Source organism: Bombina bombina, chromosome 4 (genome assembly GCF_027579735.1).
Source record: "Bombina bombina isolate aBomBom1 chromosome 4, aBomBom1.pri, whole genome shotgun sequence".
NCBI lineage: Eukaryota > Metazoa > Chordata > Amphibia > Anura > Bombinatoridae > Bombina > Bombina bombina.
This window is the reverse complement of record NC_069502.1, coordinates 808,324,634-808,343,268: the sequence shown is the minus strand read 5'-3', so window position 1 is coordinate 808,343,268 and position 18,635 is coordinate 808,324,634. Positions and strand designations below refer to the sequence as shown.

The following is an 18,635-nucleotide window of genomic DNA, read 5'->3' as shown; positions in this document are numbered from 1 at the left end:
TTTTTTTTTTTGTGGTGGTTATGATTTTGTATAAAGCACAATTATTCCAATTCCTTATTTTATATGCTTTCGCACTTTTTTATCACCCCACTTCTTGGCTATTCGTTAAACTGAATTGTGGGTGTGGTGAGGGGTGTATTTATAGGCATTTTGAGGTTTGGGAAACTTTGCCCCTCCTGGTAGGAATGTATATCCCATACGTCACTAGCTCATGGACTCTTGCTAATATGAAAGAAATGAATTTATTAGGTAAGTTCTTACATAAATTATGTTTTTTTCTATTGAGCAATGATTGTTGCAATAAACATCAGACTTCTTATTTTATTTGCTTGTTCAATGGAGACACACTGATTGGTTTTAACTCAAGCTGTCCTTGGATTGGTGCGCCAAATGTTTAAAAAGCTGTCACTATGAGATTCTAACTAGCCTCCGAAGAAGCGCATCTACGCATGCGCGAAACGCGTCAGGCGTCCCTGACTGTGACCTACTTTGTATGTACTAACCCATGGACTTCCTAATAAATTTTTACAGCATTTGACTCTTTTGATTCAGCTCATCCTCTTGCTTCTCAAACTTAATATACCCCCAGTCTTAACAAATTTTAGGGAGAAACTTAAGAGCTGGCAAAATCTACCGCTCTCTATTTCTGGACGAATTGCACTATTAAAGATGGTTCTTTTCTTTTCTATACTACCCTGATTGCTTTACCTCTTTAGAGCCCTACCCATACGCATTATATACCCCGATATCGATAAAATCCAATCCGAAATATTAGCTTTCATATGCGGTAAGAAAATAGCCAGAATAGCGGGGAAAATTATGACTCGGCATAAGACCCTCGGAGGGTTGGGAATTCCTAATCTAATCGATTACTACAAAGCGGCTAGACTGGCACTGGACACGTTAATACTCAGAAACAAAGAGGAAGCTCTTTGGATACAATTAGAGTCAGATATGGGAAGATGGGACAAAACAGATGCCATTCTATGGGAACATAAGACTATCACACGAGAGGCAAGGCAACTTCACCCTATAACAAGCGAGACAACACAATATATTTGGGCAGAATTAGCACACAAAAAAGGGATGTGCCCTATTGGATCACTACTGCAATTAGATACCTACTACACGGGGATCCACAGAAAGAAATCAATAAATGGGAAAACAAAGGACTATACCGAGTGGCAGACCTACTAATACAGAACAAAATAATGACCTACACCCAAATAAGGGACAAAGTGTCCCCAATTGCGGTACACTGGTTTTTATACCTTCAGATATCTTCATCCATACAAGCATTTCTCCAGACAACACCAACTAGAGGTAGATCTATCTTGGGGGATATATGCGGCTCCCCAACGAGACCAAAACACTCCATTTCCAGAATATATCTAGACATTCAAACACCTACGACCAAAACTAAAACCACACTCATGCTTAGGTGGGAAACTGACTTAGACATGACCTTAGAATCTGACGAATGGAACGAGACTTTTGGAGCAGCTACTAGAGGGTTGTTGAGTGCAGACCTTAGAGAGAATACACTGAAAACAATATTCAGATGGTACCTGACACCACTTAGAACCTCACACATCAAAAGCTAATTCGGGATTATGCTATAGAGAATGCGGAGAATTAGGTACATACCGCCATATGATATGGGAGTATATAGGAGTTCAAGTTATATGGAAATCCCTTTTTAATCTGATTAGCTATCTATTAGATGAACAGGTGCAACTCAGCATGGCACAAGCACTACTCCACGAACGAATCCAAAAGTACAACAGACCAATAAACACATTTATCAGGATACTGTGCACAGTGGTGAGGACATGCATAGCGAAACATTGGAAGGTAGGCACACCGACATGGCAGGAAATTAAATGCAAGATCCAACACACATACAATATGTATGATCACGCTTCATGGTCGCTAGGTACTAAAATCAAGAATGACGAAATTTGGTTCTATTGGAACTATAGGGGTGATTTTGATTACCCCAGTTAGGTTTGTAAGACAGCGACAAGAGGTGAAGGGGAAAGTGAGATGAAGAGTAGGCAGATATAGGGAAACCTGGACTTCTTTGGGCATCATGAAAATGCACAGTTGACGGACCACTCTCTGGCATCCATTCAATGAATATTCTAATTTAAATTTATTATTGTCTTTTTTCCTTATTTATTTTCTTCTTATTTTGTATACTGATTTATATATAAGTTTTTTGCTCAGATTACTATGACTTTTTAAAATTACAGTAACAAGAGACTTCTCACAGCTTCTGGATAGATATGTTGCTGTATACTTCAACTCATAATGGACAAGCTAAGCCATAGTGGATTTGATCTATTTGAATAAGTTTTTTGTTATGTGTAATGTTTTTCTTATCAATAAAAAAAGATTTAAACATAAAGATGGTTCTTTTCCCTAAACTGCTCTATATTTTACAGAACACTATTAATAATACTATTAGAGAGGAACATCTGTCTACTTCATAGCACGCTTAGAAGATTTATCTGGCAGGATAAAAGACCTAGGATATCACTGATCAAACTATCCCTTGCAAAGGATTATGGAGGTCTCGCACTTCCAGATATACGCTTGTACAATCTTGCTTTTCTGGCACGCATTGTGGCAGATTGTCAGGCACAACTAAGAAAGAAAAAATGTGTGCAGCTTAGTTATTTGGACCACAACTGCTGGGAATGAAAAAAACAATAAAAATTGTATGGTTGTTTGCAACAGAGTGATAAGGTAAAACAAAGTTTAGGAATTAGGCAGCTATGTAAAACCTTATTCCTTATTGCAAAGTTTTAATATACAGGCAGTAATTGAGCATATTCCCTATGGCTGCCACATGTGTCTGGGTAGTCACTGTGAGAAAGTAAATGCAGCAGGGATATGCTCAGATAAACCTGAGATTTTACCATTAATAAAGGAAAAAATAAATAAGCAAGGAAAAAATGGTACTATGATCATAGAAAAAATAAGCAATTGCTATTGTGAGCAGAGTTATGGTAAAACAGCAGGATATGAGGGAATGAAAATAAAAGTCACAGAAAAATAACAACAGCAACTGAGATACTAATCTTAGAGTATAGCAGCAAAGTAAAAATTCAGAGACTGGCTTACCCCTAACAGGACTGTTATAATGATAGTTGCAAACACCGGGTTGTAATGGCGACTTGCCAGAGGGAGCAGGGAAGCTCAGTAGCAGCTGGCTGATGACGTCACAGCATGAGGAAGTGGAGCTCAGTGAAAAGTGAATCCCAAGGCCGGTGAGCTGCAGGGGAAACTGAGTTAGAGGTAAAGGTAGGAATGAGGCTTTTGAAATAGCTGAATCTTCTGAGGGAGAAGCAGGCAGGAAGGAGAGGATGACAACAGAAATCCAGTTAGGAGGAGTAGAGGAATCCAACAAACAGAAGTAGTATGATAAATCTTACAGAGAGCAGGCTCAGGTTAAGGTTTAAGACAAACTTCAATACTAAGCAATGTGAAAATGCTGGGAGGGGCCTTAAATAGGTTGATGTTAATGAGAGCAGGATGCTTTAAAGGGACAGTGCAGAGAATAAGTATGCCATTATCCTGACACAGATTGGATCTTTTCTAATGATTATGTTCTAAACAATGCACTCGAGGGAAGCATATGTGATCCATTTCTTCCATGAGCACTAATTCATTGTGAGCCAAAAGATATCCCAGTTAACATCAAGAAACTTAAAACCTTCTTTAACCCATTAAAGGCTTGGTGTAAGATAGGAAATCTCCTATCTATAAATTGTAGGGTCTCCCAATACTTACCTCTTACTGGAAACCCAAAATTTCAAGCTGGCATAAATTTGACTGTCTTCAAAAGGTGGCACTCACTAGGACTGGATAGGATTGTGCATTTAATCGACCAAGAGAAAAAATGTGTCAAAACATTTGAGGAGCTTAAAAATTAGTTCAATCTCACCAATAAAGAGTTCTTTGCATACCTACAGGCAAGACATTTCGCCTTAGAATTAACGAAGGAGGTAAACTGGCACTGGGCCTTGGGTAATTTGGAAAGCTGGTTTTTATTGGTCGAGAAAGGGTTTATGTCTATTACTCCTTGTTTTCATTTTCTGGGAGTTAGCAAGGGAACTCCTATCCTTGAAAAACCACTCAAGAATGGAATCTGATGCTACCACAGAATAATATAGATTCTAAATTTATACAAGCATCCATTCATAAAGTGTCACAGACCACGCTTTCAGCTACCTGGAGAGAAGCACATCTCAAACTCTTGCATAAATTTTATTTCACCCCTGAAAAAGGCTTTAAGTTTCGAAACCCAAATTTCAATAAATGTCCTAAATGCTCTTTCATAGCCGCAGATCTTTTACATATAATATGGAATTGTCCAAGGATCAGACAATTCTGGTATAAACTAGAATTCTGGCTGAATTAATCACTTAAGATCTCTCCTCTGGCACTATCATTAACCCAAGTCCTTTTCTGCCTAAAAAAACACGAGGTACAGCATATTAGTGGAAAACTGATAATTTTATCTATTCGGGCAGCCAGGCATTTAATTTTCAAAAAATGGAAAACAAGAGAGACCCCAAGTATCTCAGAGATTAAAAATTATCTTACGAAACAATGCATATTAGAACAACGAGACACTGATATAGCTAATGAACTTGATATTAGAAAAATTTTTAACAAGTGGGCAGCATTTATAAAGTCACTCCCGACCATGGAGATTGATTATATAATATTCCCTTTCCAGAATTCAGAGCTGGTACTACTGGGTATTTGGTAGCTAAGGACTTCATCCCTCCATTTCCCCTCCCCCCCCCTTTTTTTTTTTTTTTTGTTTCGTTGTTGTGTTTTGTCCCCTTGTCCTTGTATATAGGTAGGAAGTATAATAGGTATAAAATAGTTCAGCAGTATAAAATAGAAATCCTAGGCCATTTTGGATCATTTTTCATTTAGTCAAGCTGTGATTTAAATCATGCTAATATTATATTTTTGCTTTGTTTTTTTTATCATTGGCCTTGTATGGCGTAAACTAATCTGAAGCTTCATGTCTCTGATGATGATTGTGCACAAGGTCACCCTAAGGGTAACGTTAACGGTTCTGCTCCTCATTCTATCTCTGAATCATGAAAGAAAAATTAAGGGTTTCATGTCCCTTTAACGAGGCTGACATTTATTTAGCGCACCCTATACTTTGAATGAAGAGCGCAGAATTTGCTACTAACGCTCATATTACATTGGCGACATAAGTGTTACACTCGAGCACATTACAAAATAGCACTGGAAACTTAGTGCTTTTAGAGACCTGAAGTAAAATGTAAAAAACAAACAAAAAAAAATTATTTCATGATTCAGAGAGAGAGTCATTTTATACAACTTTACAATGTACTTCTGTTACCAAGAGAATGAAGCAAATGTTATCTTTTGTTGAAGGAGAAGCAAAGAATTACTGGGAGCTAGCTGTACACATCTGCTGAGCCAATGACAAGAAGCATTTATGTGCAGACACCAAACATCAGCTAGGTATGCTATTCAACTAAGGATACCAAGAAAACACAGAAAATTAAATAGAAATAAATTGGAAAGTTGTTTAAAACTGTATCCTCTATCTGAAGCACAAAAGTTTAATTTTGACTTTACTGTCCTTTTAACGCCTGAATATATGCGCAATAAAACACATATATAATATATTAAAATAAAGTATTTCACTCATAATTATACATATTTAATACAAAAACAAGGTTTATTATTAAAATAAATGTTCTAATAGTGATTTAAAGGGATATGGTTTATGATCTGGTGCACAAAGGTGTATATGTATGTGATTTATTTATATGTGTATAAATATACAGAAGTCTATGCAGAAAGGGACTCAGCGAGGTCACAATAAACGACCTCCAGATATTAATGCACCTAAGTCTTTGACTCTTCTGATAACATTTTACTTTTAACTTGTAATACGAGTACAAGAATAGAAGCACTATAGATATAACTGGAGTGGCTTTAGCACTCAGTAGTAATTATATTTTTGTGTTTCATTTGTAATCTAGCCCTTAGTTATTCATACATGAGCTGCTCACTGACCTGTGTCTGCTGTGTAACCATTTGAGAAAATATAACTGTTATTTACATGAGACAAAATGACAGCATCACAGAATATTCCTTTTACTTAACCCCTTTATGACAGACGTACCCTGTACATCTGTGGTCGTTCTGGGTTTAACTGGCGCAACTTCGCTGGCGAAGCTGTGCTAGGACTGCAGGCCAGTGGCAAGATCCGGCGGATGTTTGAGGGTAATGTGTTAATTAGTACAAATCACCTGTAGCCATATTTATAGGAACTTCATCCTGCTCAGGCTTCACGTGATCGCACACATACGGTTCTCCTCTGCACTCAACTGCTGAGCCATCTGAAGGTGTCACATCCATACGGCCTGTACAGTAAGAATACATGCATATGTGTAAGTTGCTTGTAGTGCTCATGGGATGTATCAATTTCTCTCTTATTGTATATAACGAAAAATCATGAGATGACCCAAAAATGACTATGTGCACAGAAGAGAATTATTTAGTAGATTATCACACTTACTATGCAACTCACACACAATATATGTGCACAGTCACCTGTAACCCACAACATACATGTACAACCACCTTGTGTACAATCACAACACCCATGCTACCTTCATCCCTCAGACACATGCACACTCACCTGTAACACACACGCACAACACCCATGCTACCTTCATCCCTCAGACACATGCACAACACCCATGCTACCTTCATCCCTCAGACACATGCACACTTACCTGTAACACACACGCACAACACCCATGCTACCTTCATCCCTCAGGCACATGCACACTCACCTGTAACACACACAACACCCATGCTACCTTTATCCATCAGACACATGCACACTCACCTGTAAAGCTGTGTCCCAGAGACATAAAACACATCTCAGTGAGACTTCTAAAGGTAATAATGAACAATCACTCACATGCAGAAAGGCAGCTGGTGTTCCCTCAGCTGCAGGCATATGCCAAATGCTCACAACAGAGCTAAGTGGTGAAACAATAATAGAAAAAGAGTTCCAAAGCGAGTGAGCAAGAAAATGGCAACAATTTAAAGACCGCACTAGTTAACAAGTAAACACTTAAAAAATGTATTAGTAAAGCGTAAAAGACTTACAAATTTATGGACATACACAGAGGAGTGTGGGATAGTAGAACTCGATCTACGGCATCTGACGCGTTTCCGCTTTCCTGGAGACACAATACACATGCCCACTCACCTGTAACCTTTATCCCTAAGACACAACATATGTGCACATTCACCTGTAGCCTGTGTCTTTGAGACACAACACACATGCACACTCATCTGTAACCCATATCCCTCAGACACAACACACGTGCACACTCACCGGTATCCTGTGTCCCTCAGACACACCACAAAAGCACACTTACCTGTAACCTGTGTCCATCAAATACAACACACGTGCACACTCCCTTGTGTCCATCAGACACACCACAAGTGCACACTCACCTGTAACCTATATCCCTCAGACACAACACATGTGCACACTCGCCTGTATCCTGTGTCCCTCAGACACACCACAAAAGCACACTTACCTGTAACCTATGTCCATCAGATACAACACACATGCACACTCCCTTGTGTCCCTCAGACACACCACAAGTGCACACTCACCTGGGCTAAAGCTGTCACTGGTTTCCTCATCTGGTGCTTCCAGCTGATGCCTCACACACAGATCTTCTGTTATCTCAACTTTCACTATATCAGCGTTATCTTCATCTGTACAAATAAAGCAGATTCAGTTTTTATATCACATGATCTAGTTTTTTTTAACTTTACTATAAAACAGTTTGTTTATTTCCCACACAGACAATAGCACCAAATTCACACATTCTCCTTTTCCCTCTCATCCTTTTTTTTACCGTGAGCCTCTATATTCCAGTATAAAACTATAACATGAACTAAACAAGGGTTAAACTCATTGTGTTATCTGTGCTTATAAAGTAGACAGTAAACTACAAGGGTGAGCAGTAAGTAACTGTGTGCACAGCCCCGGCAGACTCTCACCTATTACTACTCACCGGCAGGGAGGGAGAGCAGTAAGTAACTGTGTGCACAGCCCCGGCAGACTCTCACGTATTACTACTCACCGGCAGGGAGGGAGAGCAGTAAGTAACTGTGTGCACAGCCCCGGCAGACTCTCACGTATTACTACTCACCGGCAGGGAGGGAGAGCAGTAAGTAACTGTGTGCACAGCCCCGGCAGACTCTCACGTATTACTACTCACCAGCAGGGAGGGAGAGCAGTAGGTAACTGTGTGCACAGCCCCGGCAGACTCTCACGTATTACTACTCACCGGCAGGGAGGGAGAGCAGTAAGTAACTGTGTGCACAGCCCCGGCAGACTCTCACGTATTACTACTCACCGGCAGGGAGGGAGAGCAGTAAGTAACTGTGTGCACAGCCCCGGCAGACTCTCACGTATTACTACTCACCGGCAGGGAGGGAGAGCAGTAAGTAACTGTGTGCACAGCCCCGGCAGACTCTCACGTATTACTACTCACCGGCAGGGAGGGAGAGCAGTAAGTAACTGTGTGCACAGCCCCGGCAGACTCTCACGTATTACTACTCACCGGCAGGGAGGGAGAGCAGTAAGTAACTGTGTGCACAGCCCCGGCAGACTCTCACGTATTACTACTCACCGGCAGGGAGGGAGAGCAGTAAGTAACTGTGTGCACAGCCCCGGCAGACTCTCACGTATTACTACTCACCGGCAGGGAGGGAGAGCAGTAAGTAACTGTGTGCACAGCCCCGGCAGACTCTCACGTATAACTACTCACCGGCAGGGAGGGAGAGCAGTAAATAACTGTGTGCACAGCCCCGGCAGACTCTCACGTATTACTACTCACCGGCAGGGAGGGAGAGCAGTAAGTAACTGTGTGCACAGCCCCGGCAGACTCTCACGTATTACTACTCACCGGCAGGGAGGGAGAGCAGTAAGTAACTGTGTGCACAGCCCCGGCAGACTCTCACGTATTACTACTCACCGGCAGGGAGGGAGAGCAGTAAGTAACTGTGTGCACAGCCCCGGCAGACTCTCACGTATTACTACAAGCCGGCAGGGAGGGAGAGCAGTAAGTAACTGTGTGCACAGCCCCGGCAGACTCTCACGTATTACTACTCACCGGCAGGGAGGGAGAGCAGTAAGTAACTGTGTGCACAGCCCCGGCAGACTCTCACATATTACTACTCACCGGCAGGGAGGGAGCAATGTATTTCAGTCTGATGACTATTCATGTCATCTGTCTCATCCTCTTCCTTCACATTTAATAGCCCAGTGCCCGGGTTTTCCTCTAGACGCCCTGTAATTACAGCAGGAAGTTACCTGATAGAGCACAGTACAGGGTGTAACATAAACTTATATAACAGCAGTTTGTACTTTCTGATTTAGTTTATTACACAATTAGCGAAAACCTAATTTAGCTAATTGTATTACACAAAAAAATCAGACGTGCGTTTGTGTCTGGAGCACTTTATGGCAGCAGTTTACAAGAATGTTATCCATTTACATGAGCACTAGATGGCAGCACAATTTTCTGCTCCAGACACCTACCTAGGTATCTCTTCAACAAAGGATATCATGAGAACAAAGCAAATTTGAAAATAGAAATAAATTGGAATCTTTTTTCAAACTTGTATTTTCTGAATTAAAAAAGAAAAATTTGGGGTTTCATATCCCTTTAAGTTAACAGGAACCAGCTATGGGTAAAAATAAACCAGCATCTTGGATAAGTGTAGTTATTTTGTATGTAACTCCTTGATCTAACACTCTCTGGTAAATGACCTAAAGGAAGAGCGTGCTGCCTGATTTACTTTTGTATCTGTACACACGTAACAGTTGTGGTTTGTGATATACACAATACAGGGCTAAGCAGGTGACCCTAATAGAGGTGTCAGCATGCAGTAAACCCGGGAAGCTGGATAGCTAATAACACTGTATGAGAATTAGTCAGAATTAGTGCAATTTAAAAAAGGAGGAATGGCCGGCTCAGAACTACATAAAACTGGCAAATAGGAAGCAGCGCGTTGTGTGCACCTGAAAGATCAGACAGACAAGCAGGATACTAGTGACAGGAAGTACCGGCTAGACACCATCACAATATTAGCAGCACCTCCAGCGCCGCACATACTTCTGCCCCCAGCTACGAACTGAAGAGCTGCACCATATTGTATATAATACGTTTATGTAACCAGCAGTAACAGAATATTAGCTGCCTCAGCGCCACACATACTTCTGCCCCTAGCTCCGCACTGAAGAGCTGCACCATATTGTATATAATACGTTTATGTAACCAGCGGTAACAGAATATTAGCTGCCTCAGTGCTGCACATACTTCTGCCCCCAGCTACACACTGAAGAGCTGCACCATATTGTATATAATACGTTTATGTAACCAGCAGTAACAGAATATTAGCTGCCTCAGCGCCACACATACTTCTGCCCCCAGCTCCGCACTGAAGAGCTGCACCATATTGTATATAATACGTTTATGTAACCAGCGGTAACAGAATATTAGATGCCTCAGTGCCGCACATACTTCTGCTCTCAGCTACTCACTGAAGAGCTGCACCATATTGTATATAATACGTTTATGTAACCAGCGGTAACAGAATATTAGATGCCTCAGTGCCGCACATACTTCTGCCCCAGCTACGCACTGAAGAGCTGCACCATATTGTATATAATACGTTTATGTAACCAGTGGCAACAGAATATTAGCTGCCTCAGCGCCGCACATACTTCTGCCCCCAGCTACACACTGAAGAGCTGCACCATATTTTATATAAGTTTATGCAACCAGCGGTAACAGAATATTAGCTGCCTCAGTGCTGAACATACTTCTGCCCCCAGCTACACACTGAAGAGCTGCACCATATTGTATATAATACGTTTATGTAACCAGTGGCAACAGAATATTAGCTGCCTCAGCGCCGCACATACTTCTGCCCCCAGCTACACACTGAAGAGCTGCACCATATTGTATATAATAAGTTTATGTAACCAACGGTAACAGAATATTAGCTGCCTCAGTGCTGCACATACTTCTGCCCCCAGCTACGTACTGAAGAGCTGCACCATATTGTATATAATAAGTTTATGTAACCAGCGGTAACAGAATATTAGCTGCCTCAGCGCCGCACATACTTCTGCCCCCAGCTACACACTGAAGAGCTGCACCATATTGTATATAATAAGTTTATGCAACCAGCGGTAACAGAATATTAGCTGCCTCAGTGCTGAACATACTTCTGCCCCCAGCTACACACTGAAGAGCTGCACCATATTGTATATAATACGTTTATGTAACCAGTGGTAACAGAATATTAGCTGCCTCAGTGCTGCACATACTTCTGCCCCCAGCTACACACTGAAGAGCTGCACTATATTGTATATAATAAGTTTATGTAACCAGGGGTAACAGAATATTAGCTGCCTCAATGCTGCACATACTTCTGCCCCCAGCTGCGCACTGAAGAGCTGCACCATATTGTATATAATACGTTTATGTAACCAGCGGTAACAGAATATTAGCTGCCTCAGCGCCGCACATACTTCTGCCCCCAGCTACACACTGAAGAGCTGCACCATATTGTATATAATACGTTTATGTAACCAGCAGTAACAGAATATTAGCTGCCTCAGTGCTGCACATACTTCTGCCCCAGCTACACACTGAAGAGCTGCACCATATTGTATATAATACGTTTATGTAACCAGCGGTAACAGAATATTAGCTGCCTCAGTGCTGCACATACTTCTGCCCCTAGCTACACACTGAAGAGTTGCACCATATTGTATATAATACGTTTATGTAACCAGCAGTAACAGAATATTAGCTGCCTCAGCGCCGCACATACTTCTGCCCCAGCTACACACTGAAGAGCTGCACCATATTGTATATAATAAGTTTATGTAACCAGCGGTAACAGAATATTAGCTGCCATAAGTTTATGTAACCAGCGGTAACAGAATATTAGCTGCCTCAGCGCCGCACATACTTCTGCCCCCAGCTACACACTGAAGAGCTGCACCATATTGTATATAATACGTTTATGTAACCAGTGGTAACAGAATATTAGCTGCCTCAGCGACGCACATACTTCTGCCCCCAGCTCCGCACTGAAGAGCTGCACCATATTGTATATAATACGTTTATGTAACCAGCGGTAACAGAATATTAGATGCCTCAGTGCCGCACATACTTCTGCCCCTAGCTACACACTGAAGAGCTGCACCATATTGTATATAATATGTTTATGTAACCAGCGGTAACAGAATATTAGCTGCCTCAGCACCGCACATACTTCTGCCCCCAGCTACACACTGAAGAGCTGCACCATATTGTATATAATAAGTTTATGTAACCAACGGTAACAGAATATTAGATGCCTCAGCGCTGCACATACTTCTGCCCCCAGCACTGAAGAGCTGCACCATATTGTATATAATACGTTTATGTAACCAGCGGTAACAGAATATTAGCTGCCTCAGTGCTGCACATACTTCTGCCCCCAGCTACACACTGAAGAGCTGCACCATATTGTATATAATAAGTTTATGTAACCAACGGTAACAGAATATTAGCTGCCTCAGTGCTGCACATACTTCTGCCCCCAGCTACGTACTGAAGAGCTGCACCATATTGTATATAATAAGTTTATGTAACCAGCGGTAACAGAATATTAGCTGCCTCAGCGCCGCACATACTTCTGCCCCCAGCTACACACTGAAGAGCTGCACCATATTGTATATAATAAGTTTATGCAACCAGCGGTAACAGAATATTAGCTGCCTCAGTGCTGAACATACTTCTGCCCCCAGCTACACACTGAAGAGCTGCACCATATTGTATATAATACGTTTATGTAACCAGCGGTAACAGAATATTAGCTGCCTCAGTGCTGCACATACTTCTGCCCCCAGCTACACACTGAAGAGCTGCACTATATTGTATATAATAAGTTTATGTAACCAGCGGTAACAGAATATTAGCTGCCTCAATGCTGCACATACTTCTGCCCCCAGCTACACACTGAAGAGCTGCACCATATTGTATATAATACGTTTATGTAACCAGCAGTAACAGAATATTAGCTGCCTCAGTGCTGCACATACTTCTGCCCCAGCTACACACTGAAGAGCTGCACCATATTGTATATAATACGTTTATGTAACCAGCGGTAACAGAATATTAGCTGCCTCAGCGCCGCACATACTTCTGCCCCAGCTACACACTGAAGAGCTGCACCATATTGTATATAATAAGTTTATGTAACCAGCGGTAACAGAATATTAGCTGCCATAAGTTTATGTAACCAGCGGTAACAGAATATTAGCTGCCTCAGCGCCGCACATACTTCTGCCCCCAGCTACACACTGAAGAGCTGCACCATATTGTATATAATACGTTTATGTAACCAGTGGTAACAGAATATTAGCTGCCTCAGCGACGCACATACTTCTGCTCCCAGCTACACACTGAAGAGCTGCACCATATTGTATATAATACGTTTATGTAACCAGCGGTAACAGAATATTAGCTGCCTCAGCACCGCACATACTTCTGCCCCCAGCTACACACTGAAGAGCTGCACCATATTGTATATAATAAGTTTATGTAACCAACGGTAACAGAATATTAGATTCCTCAGCGCTGCACATACTTCTGCCCCCAGCACTGAAGAGCTGCACCATATTGTATATAATACGTTTATGTAACCAGCGGTAACAGAATATTAGCTGCCTCAGTGCTGCACATACTTCTGCCCCCAGCTACACACTGAAGAGCTGCACTATATTGTATATAATAAGTTTATGTAACCAGCGGTAACAGAATATTAGCTGCCTCAATGCTGCACATACTTCTGCCCCCAGCTGCGCACTGAAGAGCTGTACCATATTGTATATAATACGTTTATGTAACCAGCAGTAACAGAATATTAGCTGCCTCAGTGCTGCACATACTTCTGCCCCAGCTACACACTGAAGAGCTGCACCATATTGTATATAATACGTTTATGTAACCAGCGGTAACAGAATATTAGCTGTCTCAGTGCTGCACATACTTCTGCCCCTAGCTACACACTGAAGAGTTGCACCATATTGTATATAATACGTTTATGTAACCAGCAGTAACAGAATATTAGCTGCCTCAGCGCCGCACATACTTCTGCCCCAGCTACACACTGAAGAGCTGCACCATATTGTATATAATAAGTTTATGTAACCAGCGGTAACAGAATATTAGCTGCCATAAGTTTATGTAACCAGCGGTAACAGAATATTAGCTGCCTCAGCGCCGCACATACTTCTGCCCCCAGCTACACACTGAAGAGCTGCACCATATTGTATATAATACGTTTATGTAACCAGCGGTAACAGAATATTAGATGCCTCAGTGCCGCACATACTTCTGCCCCTAGCTACACACTGAAGAGCTGCACCATATTGTATATAATACGTTTATGTAACCAGCGGTAACAGAATATTAGCTGCCTCAGCACCGCACATACTTCTGCCCCCAGCTACACACTGAAGAGCTGCACCATATTGTATATAATAAGTTTATGTAACCAACGGTAACAGAATATTAGATGCCTCAGCGCTGCACATACTTCTGCCCCCAGCACTGAAGAGCTGCACCATATTGTATATAATACGTTTATGTAACCAGCGGTAACAGAATATTAGCTGCCTCAGTGCTGCACACAGTGACGTTGTCTGTAGACGCACACAGCTAGGGTAGAAACAAACAATGCTTTTTATGTTATTACATTTACCTTTTTCTCTTAGTATCCTTTGTTCAAATTTAGCTCCTTCCCATGACAAAATACCTAAGTATGCTCAGAAGCGTGCACGTGTCTGGAGCACTGTATTTACTGCACACTGCTCAGCCTCCTTCAGTATACTCTCATGATAAACATTGTTGCCAAATATAAAGTTTGTTCCTGTGCTTATCTCAGTATGCTCTCATAACAAGCACTGCTACCATATATAAAGCTTACTCCTCAACCTACCTCAGAATGCTCTTGTGACGAACACTGCTGCCATATATAAAGCACGCTCCTGTGCCTACCTCAGTATGCTCTCATAACGAGCACTGCTGCCATATATACAGCACACTCCTGTACCTACCTCAGTGTGCTCTCATGACAAATACTGCTGCCATATAATCAGCACGCTCCTGTGCCTACCTCAGTATGCTCTTGTGACAAACACTGCTGCTTTATATACAGCATGCTCCTGTGCCTACCTCAGTATGCTCTTGTGACAAGCACTGCTGCCATATATACAGCACACTCCTGTGCCTACCTCAGTATGCTCTCATGACAAACACTGCTGCCATATATACAACATGCTCCTGTGCCTACCTCAGTATGCTCTTGTGACAAGCACTGCTGCCATATATACAGCACGCTCCTGTGCCTACTTCAGTATGCTCTCATGACAAGCACTGCTGCCATATATACAGTAAAACCAGGGGACATACATGTGACGTCCTGCTTACCTCCGTGTGCATCAGGATAGTCTGAGGTTTGGGTCTCGGTCTTGTCAGACATTGTCTTGTTCAGCAACTGAATTTGTCAGATATTCTTATAATGCTTCTTCTTTACTGGCAAACACAGTGATCTGTATTGTACCTGATCTTCATAGTAACAGGAGCCTAAACACAGAGAGAGAGAGACAGAGAGAGGGTCTCATGTAGAGTTCATTATCATAGGGGGAGATGCTGTGCATTATGGGTGACAAATACCTGTATCTGAGCGTCATACACAAACCAACATACAACAATCACTCAACTTAGTCATAAAGAGATTAAACTAAATACAACTGATTAATGCAACAGGGGACATGATGTTATATATATATATATATATATATATATATATATATATACACACACACAAAGTGTTCTAACAATTAAATAGTTTTATTTATGTCACTAAATGCAGATCTTTATTCATTTCTTTTCTGAGCCATTTGACACACCTGAGTTGAAGCTTTTTCTAACCAGTTGCACATTTTTATGTTTAAATATCAATTCCAGTGCTTTTTTTTTTTACACAAATTATAAGCAGTTTTTTTCAGACCGAGCATTTATAGAAAAAAAGTTTGCATTAATAACCAAATACAGTAAAATAAAACAACATAAAATGCAAAAAAGTTAATTTTTATTACAGTGTAGTAATTTTTCACTAACGTACATGATATGCAATAGCACAGGAGTTATTTCCTCAAGGGCATTGAATCTTTTTTGAAAGCACTTTTCCAAATTGGTGCTAATCCTCTTTAAAAAAAAAAGTATATTTTGTGCTCATAGCGCTGTATACTACACTGCAGTGGGTGACACTGTGTGCATAAAATAACTAAATCTTTATTATTTCCCATCATCCTCAGCAGCACATCAGGCTTTATGGTTAGTTTTGCAGCACATGCGCCTAGATTACGAGTTTGGCGTTAGCCTTAAAAAGCAGCGTTGAGAGGTCCCAACGCTGCTTTTTAACGCCCGCTGGTATTACGAGTCAGACAGGAAAGGGTCTACCGCTCACTTTTCTTCTGCGACTCGAGGCTACCGCAAATCCCCTTACGTCAATTGCGTATCCTATCTTTTTAAATGGGACTTACCTAACGCTGGTATTTACGAGTCTGGGAAGAAGTGAGCGGTAGACCCTCTCCTGGCAAGACTTCTAACGCATTTAAAAGTCAGCCAGTAGTTAAGAGTTTTATGGGCTAACACCGGAACATAAAACTCTTAACTAAAGTGCTAAAAAGTACACTAACACCCATAAACTACCTATTAACCCCTAAACCGAGGCCCCCCACCATCGCAAACACTATAATAAAATTTTTTAACCCCTAATCTGCTGACCGGACATCGCCGCCACCTACATTATACTTATGGACCCCTAATCTGCTGCCCCTAACATCGCCGACACCTACATTATATTTATTAACCCCTAATCTGCCGCCCCCAACGTTGCCGCCACCTACCTAAATTATTAACCCCTAATCTGCCGACCAAACATCGCCGCCACTTTAATAAATGTATTAACCCCTAAACCACCGCACTCCCACCTGGCAAACACTAGTTACATTTTATTAACCCCCTAATCTGCCTGCCCTAACATCGCCGACACCTACTTACATTTATTAACCCCTAATCTGCCACCCCCAACGTCGCTGCTACTATATTAAAGGTATTAACCCCTAAACCTAAGTCTAAACCTAACCCTAACCCCCCCCAACTTAAATATAATTTAAATTAAACTAAATAAATTTAACAAAATTAAATAAATTATTCCTATTTAAAACTAAATACTTACCGATAAAATAAACCATAAGATAGCTACAATATAACTAATAGTTACATTGTAGCTAGCTTAGGATTTATATTTATTTCACAGGCAACTTTGTATTTATTTTAACTAGGTACAATAGTTATTAAATAGTTAATAACTATTTAATAACTACCTAGCTAAAATAAGTACAAAATTACCTGTAAAATAAATCCTAACCTAAGTTACAATTACATCTAACACTACACTATCATTAAATAAATTACCTAAACTACCTACAATTAATTACAATTAAATTCAATAAACTAAATTCCGAAAAAACAAACAAACACTAAATTACAGGGGGAAAAAAATTACAAGAAGTTTAAACTAATTACACCTAATCTAAACCCCTTAATAAAATAAAAAAGCCCCCCAAAATAATAAAATTCCCTACCCTATACTAAATTACAAATAGCCCTTAAAAGGGCCTTTTTTGCGGGGCATTGCCCCAAAGTAATCAGCTCTTTTACCTGTAAAAAAAAATACAATACCCCCACCCTAACATTACAACCCACCACCCACACACCCACCCCTACTCTAAAACCCACCCAATCCCCCCTTAATAAAACCTAACACTACCCCATTGAAGATCACCCTACCTTGAGCCGTCTTCACCCAGCTGGGCACCAGTGGTCATCTAATCCGGGCATAAGTCTTCATCCAATGGGGCAGAAGAGGACATCCGGACCGGCAGAAGTCTTCATCCTATCCGGGCAGAAGAGGACATCCGGACCGGCAGAAGTCTTCATCATATCCGGGCAGAAGAGGACATCCGGACCAGCAGAAAGCTTCATCCAAGCGGCATCTTCTATCTTCTTCCATCCGACGAGGAGCTACTCCATCTTGAAGACATCTGGCGCGGAGCATCCTTCCTGGCCGACGGACTAAAGACGAATGACGGTTCCTTTAAAGGGAAAGTATACACTCATTTTCATATAACTGCATGTAATAGACACTACTATAAAGAATAAGATGCACGGATACTGATATAAAAATCCAGTATAAAATGGTTTAAAAATATACTTAGAAGCTTTCAGTTTAGCTCTGTTGAAAAGGCAGTTGTAAAGCCCACTGCAAGTGGGAAATAAGACACTCCCCCCCTCCCCCCTCTTTTGCATATGCAAAGACACTTTACACAAACAGGACCAAGCTGGAGAAGGTAGCTGACGGCATTCAAATAAAACTTTGGGGCTTGGTTA

General features: G+C 41.2%; 1 protein-coding gene across 1 annotated transcript in view; it reads right to left on the bottom strand.

Moving 5' to 3' along the window:
* Window positions 1-18,635, bottom strand: part of LOC128657066 (gastrula zinc finger protein XlCGF26.1-like) — a 61,313-nt gene that overhangs the window by 17,619 nt on the left and 25,059 nt on the right. The window contains exons 2-5 of the mRNA XM_053711293.1: window positions 15,606-15,761; window positions 9,291-9,398; window positions 7,711-7,815; window positions 6,321-6,434 (exon numbers count right to left, since the gene is read on the bottom strand). Coding sequence (XP_053567268.1) covers window positions 6,321-6,434; window positions 7,711-7,815; window positions 9,291-9,398; window positions 15,606-15,657 — 379 coding nt within the window. The 5' untranslated portion in view covers window positions 15,658-15,761. The remainder of the gene's footprint in view (window positions 1-6,320; window positions 6,435-7,710; window positions 7,816-9,290; window positions 9,399-15,605; window positions 15,762-18,635) is intronic.